Here is a 17,220-nt window from a genome sequence, read left to right on the forward strand (position 1 = left end):
ACCATCACTATAGGCGAAGAAGCAAAAGTCCATCTCACAGGGGCTTGGGTAATGATGCTATAAGCAGGGCTTTGCACAAATTTCTAAGTCATCTTTTACATAGAGGATAGAAGGAGGAAAACTTCCTTGGCAATTTACTCAGCCAACATTTACCATGTACAATGGTAGAACAAACCCTGTGGAGCATGTTAGTCACTTCAACCAAAGGATGGTTGTTCACTCAAAGAATGAAGCCTTGATGTGCAAGGTGTTCCTATCCAGCCTAGGGCCAGTGTTGATGAGATGGTTTGATAGTCTGGTGGTCTGAGGGAAGGTTCAATTGACTCTTTTAAGGAGCTTACTAGAGTGTTTAGGGCTTGCTTTGTTACTTGTAGTAGAGTTCCTCGGCCCTTGGGCTCCCTGTTTTCTATGACCATGTGAGAGGGAACTTTAAAAATGTATTCTAACAAGTACTGGGAAATATTTATTGAGATAGATGTGAATTTTGATAATGTGGCTGTAAGGACTTTCAAGGTTGGCCTGTCTACTAAGCACAATTTGAGAAAGTATTTAACAAGGAAGCCTATTAGGTGTGTACGCTAGCTCATGGATCGTATTGATGAGTATAAACGGCTCGAGGAGGACCAACAACAAGGAAAGGGGAAGGCCAAAGTAGTCCCCCAAGATTGGAGATATTTCAGGTCGGATAGGTATAACAATAGTAGGCCTAGAAGAGACTTTGTTGGGCACACTGGATCTACTATTGCTCAAGTGGTTAACACTGTGTTCCGAGAACCTGTGCACTGACTTTTGGAGAAGATAAAGAATGAACCATACTTTAAGTGGTCAAATAAGATGGGTGGGAACCCTATGAAGCGCAACCAAAGCCTTCATTGTCAATACCACAAGGACCAAGGACATACTACAGAAGAGTGTAGGACTTTGTGTGATCATTTAGAGCAGTTGGTCAAGATTGGGAAGTTAAAACAATTCTTATATCAGCCTAATGGACAGGGGAGCTAGGTAGGGACGGGGCATTAGAGAGATGCTCTTTCAACACCGCCTTTGGGGACAATTAGTGTTATTCTTGCTACTCTAGGAAGGACTAGTTCCCATCCATCTAGGGTGATTTCTTTAGCTTGGCCAATTGTAGAAGACTTGAATCCTAATCCCAAGAGGAGTAGAATGGAGGTCTAACCAGCTTTGAGTTTTTCTGATGAAGATAAGGTTGGAACCTTGCAGCCACATGATGCTGCCCTAGTGGTTACTCTCAGGATAGGTGGGTATGATGTGAAGAGAGTGTTGGTAGATCAGGGCAGTGGTGCAGAGATTATGTACCCTAATCTGTATAAGGAGCTCAAGTTGAAACTTGAAGACCTGGCCTATTATGATTCTCCTTTCGCAGGATTTGATGGGAAAACACTTATCTCGAAGAATCAAATTAGATTACCTGTTCAGGCAGGGTTAGAAGTTGTGGAGGTGGATTTCATTGTGGTAGATGCCTATTCCCCTTACACTGCTATTATGGCAAGGCCTTGGCTTCATTCCATGAGGACTATTTCTTCCACCTTGCATTTGAAGGTAAAGTATCCGTTAGAGGATCAGGTTAAGGAGCTGGTTGGAAGTCAATCTATGACCAAACAATGCTTAGTGGCTACGATTAGGCATCAGACTGGAGGAGAGTCATCGGCCTCTACAGAAAAGGATTTATAGCAATTAAGGAGAGCAATATTATCCACAAATGTGGTAGTAGAAGGGGCAAAGTATGAAGAGTTAGAAAAAGTTGTTATAGATGATGATGAGGAGAAATTTTTTCAAGTGGGGGTACAGTTACCTCCTTAGGAGAGGGAGGATCTGATTGTTTTTCTCAGGAAGAATGTTGATGTGTTTGCATGGAATAACTATGAAGCTCTTAGGGTGGATCCAAATTTTATTTGCCATCACTTAAATGTTAATCCATCTGTCACCTCTAAGAAGTAACCATCTCGGCGTTCTTCTAAAGAAAATTTTGATACTGTCAAGGAAGAAGTAATCAAACTTAAGCAGTCTGGGGCAATAAAAGAGGTGTTTTACTCTGAATGGTTGGCTAATATAGTGGTGGTAAAAAATAAGAATGGGAAGTGGCGAGTGTGTGTAGATTTCACTAATTTAAACAAAACTTGCCCAAAAGACTTCTTCCTAATGCCTTGGATAGACCAATTGGTGGATGCAACTGTGGGCCATCCTCGAATGAGTTTTTTAGATGTCTTTAAAGGGTATTATCAGATACCATTGGCTTTGGATGATCAAGAGAATACTGCTTTTGTTACACCCACTGAAAATTACCACTACAAAGTGATGCCCTTTGGATTGAAGAATGCAAGATTTACCTATCAGAAGATGATGACTAGGATGTTTGAGCCTCAACTTGGCAAAAATATTGAAGTCTACATAGATGATATGGTGGTAAAGAGCAAAGTAGAGTCCGAGCATGTGAATGACCTTAGAAATATTTTTGAAATACTGAGAAAGCATAAATTATGCCTTAATGCTTCTAAGTGTTCTTTTGGAATTAGGTCGGGCAAATTCCTTGGTTATATGGTTACTCATCGTGGAATTCAAGTCAAACTTGATCAAATTAAAGCAATTAAAAATCTATAGCATCCTTTGAACCCTAAGGAGGTCCAGAAGTTAATAGGAATGACTGCTGCTCTGAATCGATTCATCTTTTGATCAACAGACAGGTGTAGGCCTTTTTTCTAATTATTGCACAAGTGGAAGGGATTTGAATAGACTGAAGAATGTGCCTTTGCCTTTCAATAGTTGAAGGAATATCTTTCTCAGCCACCCATTATGTCCAGGCCTGAGGAGGAAGAAGTTCTTTTTGCTTATATTGCTATAGCATCTCACGCAATGAGCTTGGTACTGATAAGGGTGGACAATGGAGTGCAGTGGCTAGTTTATTACATGAGCAAGTCATTGCATAAAGCAGATGTTTGTTATCTACCCTTGGAAAAGACTATCTTGGCAGTGGTACATGCTACCTGAAAACTCCCTCATTATTTCCAAGCTCATACATCGGTGGTTTTAACCCAACTTCCTCTTTAATCGCTACTTCAAAAAGCTGATTACATAGGGAGAATTGCCAAGTGAGGCACAATTTTAGGAGTGTTTGATATCAAGTATATGCCTCAGACCTCGATTAACGGCCAAGTTCTTGCAGATTTAGTGGTTGGGTTTACTGAATCTCCACTAGCATTGGAGGATGAGAAGTAGAGCATGGGAGGAAAACTAGTTGAAGCAATCTCCTTATAGGGACCCTTACCTTGGAAATTGTATATTGACAATATAGGCAATCAAAGAGGATCTGGGGTTGGACTAGTTGTGGTATCTCCTAAAAAAATTACTATTGAGAAGTCCTTAAGGTTAGGTTTCTTAGCCATAAACAACGAGGTTGAGTATGAAACTTTGTTGGTAGGGATGGCCATAGTCTAGAAAATGGGAGGAAGGGCAGTAGAGGTGTTCTTGGATTCTAGACTAGTTATGGGCCAGGTAAAGGGAGAATTGGAGGCTAAGGATTTGAGAATGCAAGAGTATTTGAGCCAAGCTAGGCACTTGCAGTCAGGTTTTGAATCCTTTATTTTGCAGTAGATCTCGAGGAGTAAGAATACCCATGCTGACTCTTTAGCTACTTTGGCAAATTCCTCGGCACAAGGTTTACCTCGGGTTATCTCAAGTGTGGTGAGATAAGGATTTGGTCAATGGCCTCTCAAGGATGTGATAATGGAGAGGAAGAGAGTAGAGGAATTTGTAGAGTCTCTAAGGTAAAGATTGGGGATGAGGCAATCTTGTTTTTCTCTAGGGTTTCTCTCACAAAATTCTCTCTGGAAGCTCTCTTAAAATCGTGGGTATAAGGGTTTATATATAGTGGGGTGAGAAAGGAATACGAAGAGACAGTTTTTGACAAACAGGGTAAATTGGCGGCTTGGTCTCGAGGTTTGTCCAAGTCGCGAGTTCAAGTCGCGACGTAACGGCCTGGCCAGCCTGGGACTTTTGTCCTATAGTGCGACCCTTTAACTTCTCTGTGTGCATCTCACGTGCTTGCATTTGGCGGCTTGTAGCCACGAGCCACCTGCGAGTCCTAGCCGCGAATCTCTGCTTCTTTGCACATACTTGAGTTTTTCTTCACATCTTCTCACACACTACCCTTACAATAATCCCACCTAAATACAATTTTACTAAGTGCTAAATTACAAGCAAATTGGCATGGAATAAAGCCAACAAGATGGTTGATAAATTTCAACCTTACAATCTCCCCCTTTGGCTATTCCATGACAAAACCCTAAAACAAACTCTAGACTTAATGCGTGAGTTGGGAACAGTTGGAAAACTCACTCACACCTAACTCTAGAATTTGTGAAGCTCTTGAACCATAAGAACAAGTATCTCCTGAAACACAACAACACAATAAGTTCATTGTATACAGAAACTTGTAATGCATATGGAACAAGCACAATGCAATCATGCACAATGGAGTAAAGCAATAAACCCCACTATAACCAAGTGATCGCAATGCTCATTCACACTTGGAATGAACATCCGGACATTCAAGTTGACTAACTCAAGGCAAATCACTTAAATGACCAACACTCAACCAATGCACAAAACAAAAAGTATGTGCATCTAGGAAAAATCCTACACGGGCACAAAAGTGACAATACTTAAAACGGAATGCATAGCATTAGGTTAGAAGAACTGATTTAACAAAGCACAGAGGCTGCATAAAGCATGGCACAAACCACAAAGACCTACAGGAGTGCATGAAACCAAACCCTTAAAGCTTACATAAGCAACATGGCTACAAAACACATAAACCAACAACTAATTGATAATTGAATAAACATCATAAATATATAAACCAGTACCAAAGAACCACAATCAACAGAAGATATCCAAGCATAGTAACAAAACTATAAACAAAACAATGTATAATAATGAAACTCCCCTTCAAATAAGCACTCCCCCTCAAGTGTTGGCCCAAAAATTCTCCAATTTTTTGACTGGAATGGCCAAAGGGTCACTGCTCATTGTTGGTGTAGATGCTGTCAAACTTTGTTGAAAGAACATCAAGCTGATCTTGCATTGCCATCATCCTTTCAGTATGTTGATCTTGAACCACTCTAAGTCCATCAAGTCTCTCCAGGATGATCTGAAATACATCAAGAGGTGCAGCTGATGAAGTGGAAGTCCTGCTTCTCTTGGTTCTGCTTCTTGGTGTGGAAGTCTGTCCTGCAGTCTCAGCTTCAGTTTCCATAAGAACACCTTCTCCATGGACACCCTCCTCTCCATCACCTGGAAGACGACTTTGTATCCTTGTGATGGTGAATTTGTTTATTGCTGACAAGGGAGTCATGTGATTGATATCTTAAGGAATTCTAACACCCTTTGCTCTGAAGATCCTCATGAGGAGGCTAGGAAAGACCAATTTGGGCCTAGCAGTGGTTTTAGTCTCTTCCATAATAGTGTCAAATATGTGCGAGCTGATGTCAATGATGACTTTCTCCTTGAGCTCCATGAGGAATATAGCTCTAGAATTAGTAAGAGTGGTCATCTTTTTGATAGGATACAGATTGTACATCATAATGGTGGTCAAACACCTCATGTCAGTAGGGAAGGCATTATTGTTGAGACATCTCCCTTCTTTAACACCACCAATCCAAGCCTGGACAGTATCTAGGGACATCATCCTGTCTTTGTAATTGATGAACTCATACTCCTCTAAACCTTCAAGACCAAGTACATCATCAATGTCATGTGTGTCTAAGGTAAACTCATGTCCTCTAACCCAGCAGTTCATCTCTTCATCCCTTTTGTTCACATTTGTATAGAATTCCGTTGTTAGGGGCTCACACACTGAAGGTAGGTCACCCAGCAGTTTATCCCAACCTCTTCCCTTAAAGCACTCTGGAATAAAAGTATCCTTCGGGTCATGTAAATCCACAAATCTCTCCTGGATAATGGTTCCCTTCATGAAGGAATCTCTGTATCTCTCAAAATGCTTGACATACCTAAACAAGTTGTTGTCCATTTTCATCCTTTTATCAGCCTTCTTAGCAGGAGTCTTCTTCTTTGAATATGTGGAAGCCATCTGTAAACACTCAGAAGAGGCCACAACAGAAGCACAACACAATATGTGGAAATACACACAAATTAGTAACAAGTGACTAACAGATAGAGAACAGAGTGTCAAAATAACCCAAAGATCAAAAATAAAGTTCTAGCTGCACAAGCAAGATTAGTCTGTATAGAAGCATATTTAAAACAGGCCACAAACAACTAAACATGTGTAGTGTAAACCACATTTTGACACAAAGAGTATATGTCAATGAGACATAACTTAATGGATATGAACTGTACAAGCAAAAACCAAAGCAAAGCCATACACATGATATTGTAACACACAATCACATCAATGTATACCACATAGATAAAAATTTGTAAACCCAAATTCCTCATATAGAGAAACTCACAGAAAACCCAAATATCATATACCTAATAGATATAGACAATCAAATATCAAACCATAGAGCAAAAACTATCTCAATGAAGCAAACTCATGAAACTAAAACTATTCAGCAATAAGAGTACACAAGCCAAACAATCAAACCCAACATTTTAGAGCTAAAACATGTTCGAACCCCCAAATCTCAAACCAGCAGAATAACTCACAGATTTAAAGAAATTAACACTAAAAACATGAAATCTGAAGTGAGAGACAGAAGACCTATACCTTTTTCTTGAAGATTTAAGAAGAAAAAATGAAGAAATGAAGGATCTTCAAAAATGGGCACAGCGAGTTTCAGAGAGAGAAATGGAGAAGACAATGACGAGTCACAAAGTACAAGGGAAAAACTGAAAAGTTTTTGAAAACTGACTTTAAAACACACAACACGCATTTTTCGCGACTGAAACAAGTTGCCAGTAAGTCACTAGGGTAAGCCGCGAAACACTGTGAAGTAAAGATTCTTAAAAAATCTTCCAAGTGTTTTTTGCGACTGGAAGGTCTGCCCGCGAGGGAGTCACGAGCTAAGCCGCGAAAATCTCTGAGTAACCTCGCGATTGGACCCTCCACCTGTGAACAAGTCTCCAAACAGAGCTGCGAAAATTGCAAATATCCAAATTTTGAAAATTTTTCTAAGTATTTGTCACACCTAGGTCATTAACTCGCTAGTAAGCCGCGAAAAATCTTTGAGTGGGCTCATGACAGGGGCTTGTGACTTGGCTAACCCGCGACTTAGCCGCCAAAACAGGACAACACTGTTTTTGAAATTTTGACTTTTTGAAAAAAAACAAAATACTATTCCAAAAACAACTAAAAACACTCAAAAATCTTTTTGTGTTCGATCAACAAAGATTGAGTATGTGAAAACACATTTAATCAAGTACAATCACATAAATGAATATGGCATTCATTGAACATAGACTTGTGTGTTGTGTGTGGATATCAAAAATGGGATAGTCCTTAGTTTAATGTGAAGCTTCAATGATCAATTCAATCAAGGCATACATAACTGGCACTAGATAACGTGACCTATCTCAATTATAGAAACATGCATATATGACCTCCCACAAGCACTTAATAACAATTCTTTGAAGCTTTTCATTTGGCTCCATATTCACATATCATTTGCATTTTCAAGCAAAGAAAATCTCATTTTGAGATAGATGCCTGAAATTTTTGATATTTCAATTGATGAGATAGCCTTTGACTTTTTGGGCATCAAACATTTTATATTGGTCGCTTTCCCTTTTTCCTAGTCGAATACTAGTATGTGTGACGGGCTTTTGCAGATCTATATCTCTTTTCATTTGGAGATTTACAATTAGAGAGCTCTTTTAAGCATAAAAATAAAAGTAGGAAGATATATAGGCATGAGTCTATGCATGTCTCAAGATCAACAAAATCATTCACAAATTATTCATGACAAGGTTGAAGATCTATTTACAATAGTCACATAGATTTTAGAATTTCTTTCACAATGATATGAGTACATGAGAAACAAGCTAAGCTCGTTAAATGCACAAAGCCATTAGTGCAAAGGTACAAGGTAAAACATGCTTTAAGACAAAACTCAACAAAGCCGATCAAACTCTTTGGATTTCCTACTTTTTATGTGTTTTTGGATTTTTAACACAAAAGCAGTAAAAGGTTGATCAAAAGCATAACAAAAATGTAAAGACATTTGAACCAAAGACAAAAACACACACAAAATAACAACCTAAAAGCTAGCAAGAAGCACACAACCAAGCATAATCACAAACATGGGAAGTATTGATGCATGGACATGTTGTAATACTTATGCATGAGTATCCTTCGTCACCCACACATCACGTGCGTTTGGGGTGATATCCTTGACGGATCGGGTACGAGAGTTGGGACTGTCAAACTTTCGTGTGAAGCTTTCCAGGCAATTGGTGAAGGCATCGATCATCTTCATCACGTCCATCATTCCTGGATCACGGTTTTAACTTCTTGGTTGCTCACCACCCCAAGACCTCATGTCATTTCTTCTTCCTCATAACCGAGGTGCACTTGCATTGTTGTCTGCTCTCAGCTTTTGACAGTTGAGTCTGGTATATCCTTGCAATCTGCAATAGTGACAAACATATTCCGTTCTCGGACCCTGTTGTGATCTTGGAACTGATCTCCCTCTAACTCCATATTTGGATTCTGATTGACTACGGGACTTATTTATCACCCATTGATCAGCCACATTCTTCTTTTTCTCAGCCTTACTTTTCTCAGGACTGGACCTATCCACAGTCGTCTCCCTAGCCGTCACAAACTTCACTTCTTTGGTGACCTTGGCTGAAGAGCTACTTCCTCCGGTATATCCTAAACCGGACTTGTCTAAGGCATGTTTCTAAGATGAAATAACATCGTCCAGTTTCCTGGAGGAGACTCTATCTACCTTGGCATGAGCTTGCACTACCTCTTGCTCAAGAAACCTCACTTTTGTGTAAGCTTCTGATAGCTCACCATTAAGTGCTTCAATCTCACACTTTGCCTCTTGTAACTTACCAGCAGACTTCTGTAGTCTTCCTCACCTCTCTTCATCTTCTTCACAGCCGTCTTTGCTACTTTGGTATACTTACCTGATTTCTCAAGAAGCAAGGCGTAATTCTTTTGAAGACTAGATGTATCTTCTTCTTCTTCAGCCTCTGATTCTTCAACAATTCCAATGGACTCTAAATCAGAATATTCGCCAAGTTCCTTCACAAGTAAACCTAAATCATCTGATGACCCCCCATGTGCAATGGTCATGAATGCGAAGTAGTTTCCTTCTCCGTCACAACTTTCTTCAGAATCAGAACTTGAAGAGTCTATATCACTTAGCGTTGTGGCATACGCCTTGCCTTTTCCACTCAAGAAATTTGAACACTCCTTCTTGAGATGCCCATGGCCATTGCATTCAAAACACACAATTTCTGAAGGAGATTGAAAATCCTTCCCTTCTTTCCTTGTAAGCTCTTTCCTATCACCTCTTGAAGATGTAAATTTTCCTCTGTTTAATGGTTTCCCATTGTTCTTCATCTTCAGAAATTTACAGAAGTTTTTCGCAAGATATGCTACTTTCTTCTCCATTCCATCTTCTTCGGAAGGATCATCCATTCTTTCAGTGATGCTTTTAAGAGCAAGCGATTTACTTATCTTGTGAGAAGGCAGTCCAAGCTCATATGTTTGGAAAGACCCAATTAGCTCCTGAATTTTGATCTTATCTAGGTCTTTACTCTCTTCTATGGCTGTGACTTTTGCTCTAAAGCTTTCAGGCAAGGACCTCAAGATTTTTCTCACCACCTTAGTATCTTCAATCTTTTCACCAAGATTGAGCTTAGCAATGACAATTTCGTTGAGCTTCCCATAGAATGAATCAAACGATTCATCTTCACCCATCTTGAGCTCTTCAAGCTTGGTGGTAAGCATTTAGAACTTTGTGCCCTTCACCTTCTTAGTACCTTCATATGTAGTCTCCAAAATCTCTGTTAGGACATATATGTTTTAACTTGTTTAAGAATATATGTCACTTAGTTATGTAAATTGGCTAATCCTTTGACAAAACGCACTCTGCTTGTAATTGGGTAGTTCTAGGTGTTTTTAATACTTCAAGAAACAATGTTTCAAGGTCAAGTGTTGAAGTCATCAAGTCTGTCCAAGAGAAAGCAAGTTGAAGTGCAGAATTTTTAAAGCTCGACACCTCTCGACAGCTACCTTGACACCTGCTATCTGTCGAGATTTACAAAGTCAGATTTCCAATCTGATTTTCTTGGGATCCGTGAATATGTTTTTGGGCCTTCTTTTCTTCTAACCCTAAACATATAAAAGGATTATTTTAAGAGCTGTTTTGTGTGACACAAGTTGCATTATCATTGAGCAATCTCTGTTTAAGCAAAGTGTGATCAACAGACGAAGTTCTTGACCTAGTTCATCTTCCATCAAGAAGTTGCTGTGTATTTTCACCATAGGGTTTTGTAACCAAGCATCTTCCTGCTATTCATCATAAAGGATGATCTGAAGAACTTTGCAGCCAACCATTCCTTCTCAGTTGGTGTTCTGAAGTCGCGTACTTGGATCCGCGCATTGGTTAGTCACGTACTTGGGAGCCGTGCATCAAAGGTGGAGACTGTCACTACAGATCAAGTCTAATTGGGTATTGGGGTAAGGGTTCAACTGTAGGTTGGTAAGGTACTTGGGATTCCTTTACTTGTAACCGCTTGATTTGATAACAGTGGAGTTTCGGGAGTGGTGACCTGAAAATCACCCAGTGGGGTTTTTGCCATTAGGGTTTTCCCCATTCGTAAACAAATCACCATGTTATTTATTTTCCGCTGCATATTTAGTTGATTGGTGATTTGTTTGTGCTTCCATAAAATTGCATGATTAATTGATTAATTAATTACTTGGCTAAATTAATTAATTAGGGTTAATCACAAGGGGTCATTCAGATTGTGACTTAAAAATCTCCCAAGCTTCTTAGGCTACGGTCATATGAGAAATCCTGTGAAATTCATCAAGAGACACACCACAAAAAATAGCATTTAAAGCTTTACTGTTAGCATTGGCTGTCGCAAGAGCCGTCTTATCCTAGGTGGATTTTTTAGCCTTCGGCCTGGTCCAACCTATTTCAACTGCATCCCACACGGTGTCATCAATAGAGCATAGAAATGCCCTCATTCTAACTTTCCAGAAGGCATAATTGTTATCATAAAAAAATGGTAGAACATTTAAAGATTGAGACCTATCCATCTCAAAGAGGGTCAAGGATCACACTCAGGTATTGAACCACAACAAGTGTACCCGCTCTGATACCAAATGAAAGTTCAAAAACGTGTAAAAAAAAAACCTTTGAACGTTTGGACCCCCAATTACAAGATTACCAATTCAAGCTTTATATCAAATAATTAATCTGCGGAACATGATAACAAGCTTACAACAGAATTGATAAACAATCTAAGCCAAATATAAACACATCCACAGCAGTAAATATAAGGCAAAGATAAAGGAAGGAAAGATGCAAACACACGGACAACACACGATGTGTTATCAAAGAGGAAATTGAAGTCCTCGGCATAAAACCTCTCCGCCGCCCTCCAAGTGGTAAATAATCCACTAAAGAATGTAGTTGGGATACATGAACAACAGAAGACCCTCCAAGCCTAATCTACCCAAGTACCTAAGCCCTCCAAGTTTCTTGCTCCAACGAGGTTATGCCGAACCTATTTCTTCTTTATCTTCCTGGATTCTGCTACTATACCATAACATCAACCAATGTATATTGGTTCCTTCCAAACTGCTTCCCTTGACACCAAATGAACCTTCTCACAGATGTGGGTGTGGTGAGATAAGGATTTGATCAATGGTCTCTCAAGGATGTGACAATGGAGAGGAAGAGAGTATAGGAATTTGTAGAGTCTCTAAGGTAAAGATTGGGGATAAGGCAATCTTGTTTTTTTCTAGAGTTTCTCTCACAAAATTCTCTCTGGAAGTTCTCTTAAAATCGTGGGTATAAGGGTCTATATATAGTGGGGTGAAAAAGGAATATGAAGAGATAGTTTTTGCCAAACAGGGTAAATTGGCGGCTTGGTCTCGCGGCTTGTCCAAGTCGCGACGTAACGGCCTGGCTTGCCTGAGACTTTTGTCTTGTAGTGCGACAGCTGGTGCGACCCTTCAGCTTCCCTGTGTGCATCCCACGTGCCTGCATTTGGCGGCTTGTAGCTGCGAGCCACCTGCGAGTCCTAGCCGCGAAGCTCTACTTCTTTGCACATACTTGAGCTTTTCTTCACATCTTCTCACACACTACCCTTACAATAATCCCACCTAAATACAGGGTTACTAAGTGCTAAATTACAATCAAATTGGCACGGAATAAAGCTAACAAGATGGTTGATAAATTTCAACCTTACAAGCTTAATAGGGCTTGGATGTTGTGGGACCGTTCCCTAAGGCAGCAAAGAACAGGAGATGGCATCTGGTCGGCACTGATTATTTTACAAAGTGGGTTGAAATTGAGCCATTAGCTAATATTAGGGATATGGATGCAAAGAAATTTGTGTGGAAAAATATTGTCACTCGATTTGGGATTCCTCATACCCTCATCTCAGATAACGAGCTTCAGTTTGATAATAAAACTTTCATGAGGTATTTTTGTGAATTGGGTATTAGGAACAGGTATTCAACCTTAGCTTATCCACAAGAAATGGGCAAGCCAAGGCTGTTAATAAGGTTATAGTGAATGAACTTAAGAAGAGGTTCGATGATGCAAAAGTTAAATGGGTGGAAGAACTACCACATGTTCTTTGGACATATCAAACTACCCCTTATTGGTCAACTGGAGAAACACCATTTTAAACGACTTATGGGTCCGAGGTTGTGATCCCTTTAGAGACTGGAGATTTAGCACTAAGGAAAGTTGTGGGAACCACAAAAAACCTAGCATGGAGAAAATTGGGGCCCAATTGGGAAGGGCCATATCGTATCACCTTAGTAGTGCGTATAGGTGCTTATTTCCTAGAAGATTTAGATGAAAATGTTGTATCACACCCTTAGAATGTAAATAACCTACGAAGGTATTATTATTAATGAAAGGAAACTCTACCACATTTTTCTTTATAATATTATCTATTGTGTATATTATTTGTTTAAGTATTAAACAAAACATTGGTCATGCTTGGCCTCTCGGACCATATACCTTGGGTAAATTAATACTCTTTATTATTTGTTTAATTATTAAACAGAACCTTGGTCATGCTTGGCTCCTCGGACCACATACCTTGGGTAAATTAACACTCCTTATTATTTGTTTAGATATTAAATAGAATCTTGGTCATGTCTGGTTCCTCGGACCACATACCTTGGGTAAATTAATACTTCTTAGCACATAGTCAAGTGTTAAACAGAATCTTGGTCATGCCTAGCTCCTCAGACCACATACCTTGGGTAAATTAATACTCCTTCTTATTTGTTTAGGCATTAAATAGAATCTTGGTCATGCTTGGCTCCTTGGACCACATACTTTGGGTAAATTAATACTCCTTAGCACATAGTCAAGTGTTAAACAGAGCCTTGGTCATGCCTGGTTTCTCAGACTACATACCTTGGGTAAATTAGCACTGTTTAGTATCTCTCTAAATGTTATACAGAACCTTAGTAATGTTTGTCTCCTCGGACCATGTACTATGGGTAAATTAACACCTACTACTGTCTTGATTTGCCACTACGTGGATGGGTATGTGAAACCTTGGATAAGAAGATGTTTTGCCATCGTTTGAAATTGGGAAGGAAATCCTAAGGCATATATAATCATATGAGCTGCTTATCTCAGATACATGAGGTATGTTTTTGAAGTTAAATTACACTTTCCTAAAGGTTGTAGACTTGGAAAATTTAACCTGTTATATTGTTGACTATATAGAATGTAGCAATTATACTATCACTTGTGTAGATAATTGTTTAAGTCAAAGATGAAGGTCTATCTTGAATTATAAGAAATTATATCTCATGCTTATGTTAATTAAGTACAGGGTGGAAAAGAAATCATATCTAACATTGCACAAACCCAGTGAAGTAAAGAGAAATTTGATATTTTCCATTAAGTAAAGCTTTGAAAAATATCAAAGTACAATTTCAGAAATGTAAACCACAATTACATAAAAATAAAAAATAAAAAATAAAAAAACCTACAAAATATAACTTAGGTACTACTTAATCTTAAGAGGAGGCTTTTGCTGTGGCCTTAGCAGGTTTGGCAGTTGCTGCTACTAAAGAGGCTGGACATTTACCGTTAGAGTCCTCCTTGGTAGGAATGGGGAAAGCTACCAAAACAATTTCTTGGCTTTGGGAGACCCCTTTCTCCTTAAAGGAATCCTTGGGTGCAGTTAGAGGCTTGGTATCTTCAGGGGCCACTTCTTTAGTTGTTTTCTTCTCTTTTTCATCTACACTAGCTTGCTCCGCCTCTTTAGGAGGACAGTTGGGAAAGAAGAGAGCCTTGGCCAGTATGTCCTTGCCAAGATCTGTGTCTTTGGGGGCAGTTCCAGCTATGGAGCCTAAGGGACCTAACGCTCGAATAGCAGGGGGATAGTAGACATTTTCTGCTCTCCTTAAGGTAGAAGAGGCTTCAACTCTAGCTTGGCTAAAGGCCTCATTCCATACTTGGAGGCAGTAAGTTCTACAAACCCCAGACACCTCAACCCTAAGGGTTTCCTCAGTCTCTGCCACCTCGATGTGATAACCCTTCTGCTCGGCCTTCTCTGTAGCTTTCTCCGCCTTTTCTAGTTTTTTCTTTAAAGCCCCTATCTGCTCCTTAGCTACAGTTAGCTGGTCCTCAGTTAGGCGGAGCTATTTACGCTGACTCTCAGCCTGCCTTTTAGCTCCCTGTAGGGCAGCCTTGGTGCTCTTCTTACCCCTATCAGCCTCAGTTAGCTTATTGTTTGATTCTTGAATTCTCTTCTCAGCCAGGGAAAAAGCTTCCACAACAGCTATTCGCCTCCTTTATTTGCTGGTGAGATTTGTTCACCAACTCCTTGGCCATTTGTGTACATTAAACAACCTTTAAAATATATATATATATATATAAAATAATGAGATAAAGCAATTAGAACATTAAGTAAAAGGAGCGTGCTTCTTAGTAGTTGAAAAGACACCTTCATAGAAAGAGATGACCTAAGAATAAGGAAAAATAATTACTAGAAGATCAAAATCTCCTTTTTTCCCCAAGGAGCAAAAGAGTGGAATTTTGAAGGGCTATTGTAGAGATAAAGGGCCCAAAAATGGGTATTGGGCCATAGGCTATGTCCAAAGACATTAAAATGTCTGAGGATAGGTAAGCGCTAGTGGGGGTGTAGAAGTCAATGTTCCATGGAAAAGGTCTGGTGATGAGGGGTTGGGATTATAATCCGAGGAGAAATACCTCCTCGGCTAGGCAGAGCAGAAGTCAAGGGTCTGACCTTTCATCAAGAACAATGCACCAAATGATCAAACCGATAAGGATAAATATCAAAAAGGAATAAGACAAAGGAAAGCTGGGAAATATCTAAGAGAAAACTACTACCACCGCATTGAATGCTCTGCATCTAACTCTCTAGCTGCATTAATGTGGAAGTGATACCTAAACAGTAACATTCAACCTTATAGCTACTCACAAAGATTTTAGAAAGGTGTTGATGGGACAAGGATCAAGACCAGTAATTTGATATACACGCGGAGGGCTAAGATAAAAAGAAAAAAAAGAAAAAAAAAGGAAAATATAAAGAAGAAAGCTCTATTAGAATGGGGAAGGAAAATAGTGGGAGAAGAAAAAGGTATCCTCAAGAACTATAATCATACCTAAGTACAAGAGAAATATATAAGAACTACCTACCTCGAACTTTGCCGTGGAGGATTTTCCTTGCGTAAAGCAATTTATCCTTACATTATTGTATCATTTAGCCTATTGTAATTGTTGCCCAACTCATTGAAGTCCAATTTCAAGTCCACTCTCTACAAATTCATTGTATTGGGCTCTTTGGGCTATAGTCCATTTCGTTTTTGGGCTTAGAACTCAAACTGGGTCCTTATAGTCAATTAAAAAAAATTTATTGTAAAACACTATTTTTTCAATAATTCATTTATTTTAGACTCTTTGGTTTTTGTACTTAATAACTTACTTGGATGAATATTTATGATGTGGCCCCACATTTTATTCTAAAATTAAGAAATAAAACTCTTTAAGAATAAATAATTTATGACACATGGTGCAAAATTGGAAATCTAATTTGGAATTCTAATTTGAGTTTCTCTCAGCTTTACCTATTATTATATACTAGCATGTAACCCATGCAAATGCATGGATGCATTTAAAATTAAACACAATTTTTTATTTATAAAACTATAAATAATTAGTCAAATTATTTTACCTTGTTAGTAATGGACTATATATAGTCATGGTATATATATATATATATATGATTAAATTTTTATGGTTTATTTATATTGAATTCCTTGTTTTCTACATTGAATTAACTCACTTGACATAAAAATTAAAAAAACTTACATTAGATGAGACACGTGGCGCAAAAGTGCACAAAATTAAACTCTAATTGAATTCCAATTTTTACACAGAATTAACTAACTTGACACAAATTTTAAAATTTAGATTAGATGGGAAACATGGCACAAAATTAGACTTTAATTAAATTCTAATTTGAAATCTAATTGGATTTTCTCTCAGCTTCACCTATTAATATATATATATATATATATATGTAGATATTGATATTAGATTAGATTAGATAAACTTGTGATTGTGACAAGTGTTTATATTCTCTTACAACAAATGGCTACAATTTCCTTACACAAAGTGACTACTTTTCTTTAAAGATTTAAGTACTTTACATAATTTTCCTATAGTTTGGAGTAGTTTCAAATTAAACTTTAGGCAAATTACAACTTACCCATCTGTGGTTTGGCCGAAATTTAAGTTTCCCACATTTGCTTTGAAATTTGATACTTTACCCACTTGAGGTTGGCTTAATTAGAGTTTTATAATCCACATTTGTTAAAAATATGGTAAAATATGTGATTTTGCTCTACTTTTATGCCTCTCTCCAACAAAACACAATATATATATATATATACACAATATATATATATATATATATATAAGATCAAAATAAATCGAGCAGAACACTTGCATGAACTTATATTTTGGTCAAACCTCAAGTGGGTAA

The 17,220-nt window shown here is 38.4% G+C and overlaps 1 protein-coding gene across 1 annotated transcript; it reads left to right on the forward strand.

The window, feature by feature from the left end:
* The first annotated feature begins 585 nt into the window (after positions 1–585).
* Positions 586–1,692, forward strand: LOC112032367 (uncharacterized). The gene is made up of 2 exons (XM_024065136.1): positions 586–777; positions 1,222–1,692. The coding sequence occupies exons 1-2, from the start codon at positions 586–588 to the stop codon at positions 1,690–1,692; spliced, it is 663 nt and encodes a 220-aa protein (XP_023920904.1).
* The last annotated feature ends 15,528 nt before the right edge of the window (positions 1,693–17,220 follow it).

Source organism: Quercus suber, unplaced genomic scaffold (genome assembly GCF_002906115.3).
Source record: "Quercus suber isolate HL8 unplaced genomic scaffold, Cork oak 2.0 scaffold_56, whole genome shotgun sequence".
NCBI classification, from domain to species: Eukaryota; Viridiplantae; Streptophyta; class Magnoliopsida; order Fagales; family Fagaceae; genus Quercus; species Quercus suber.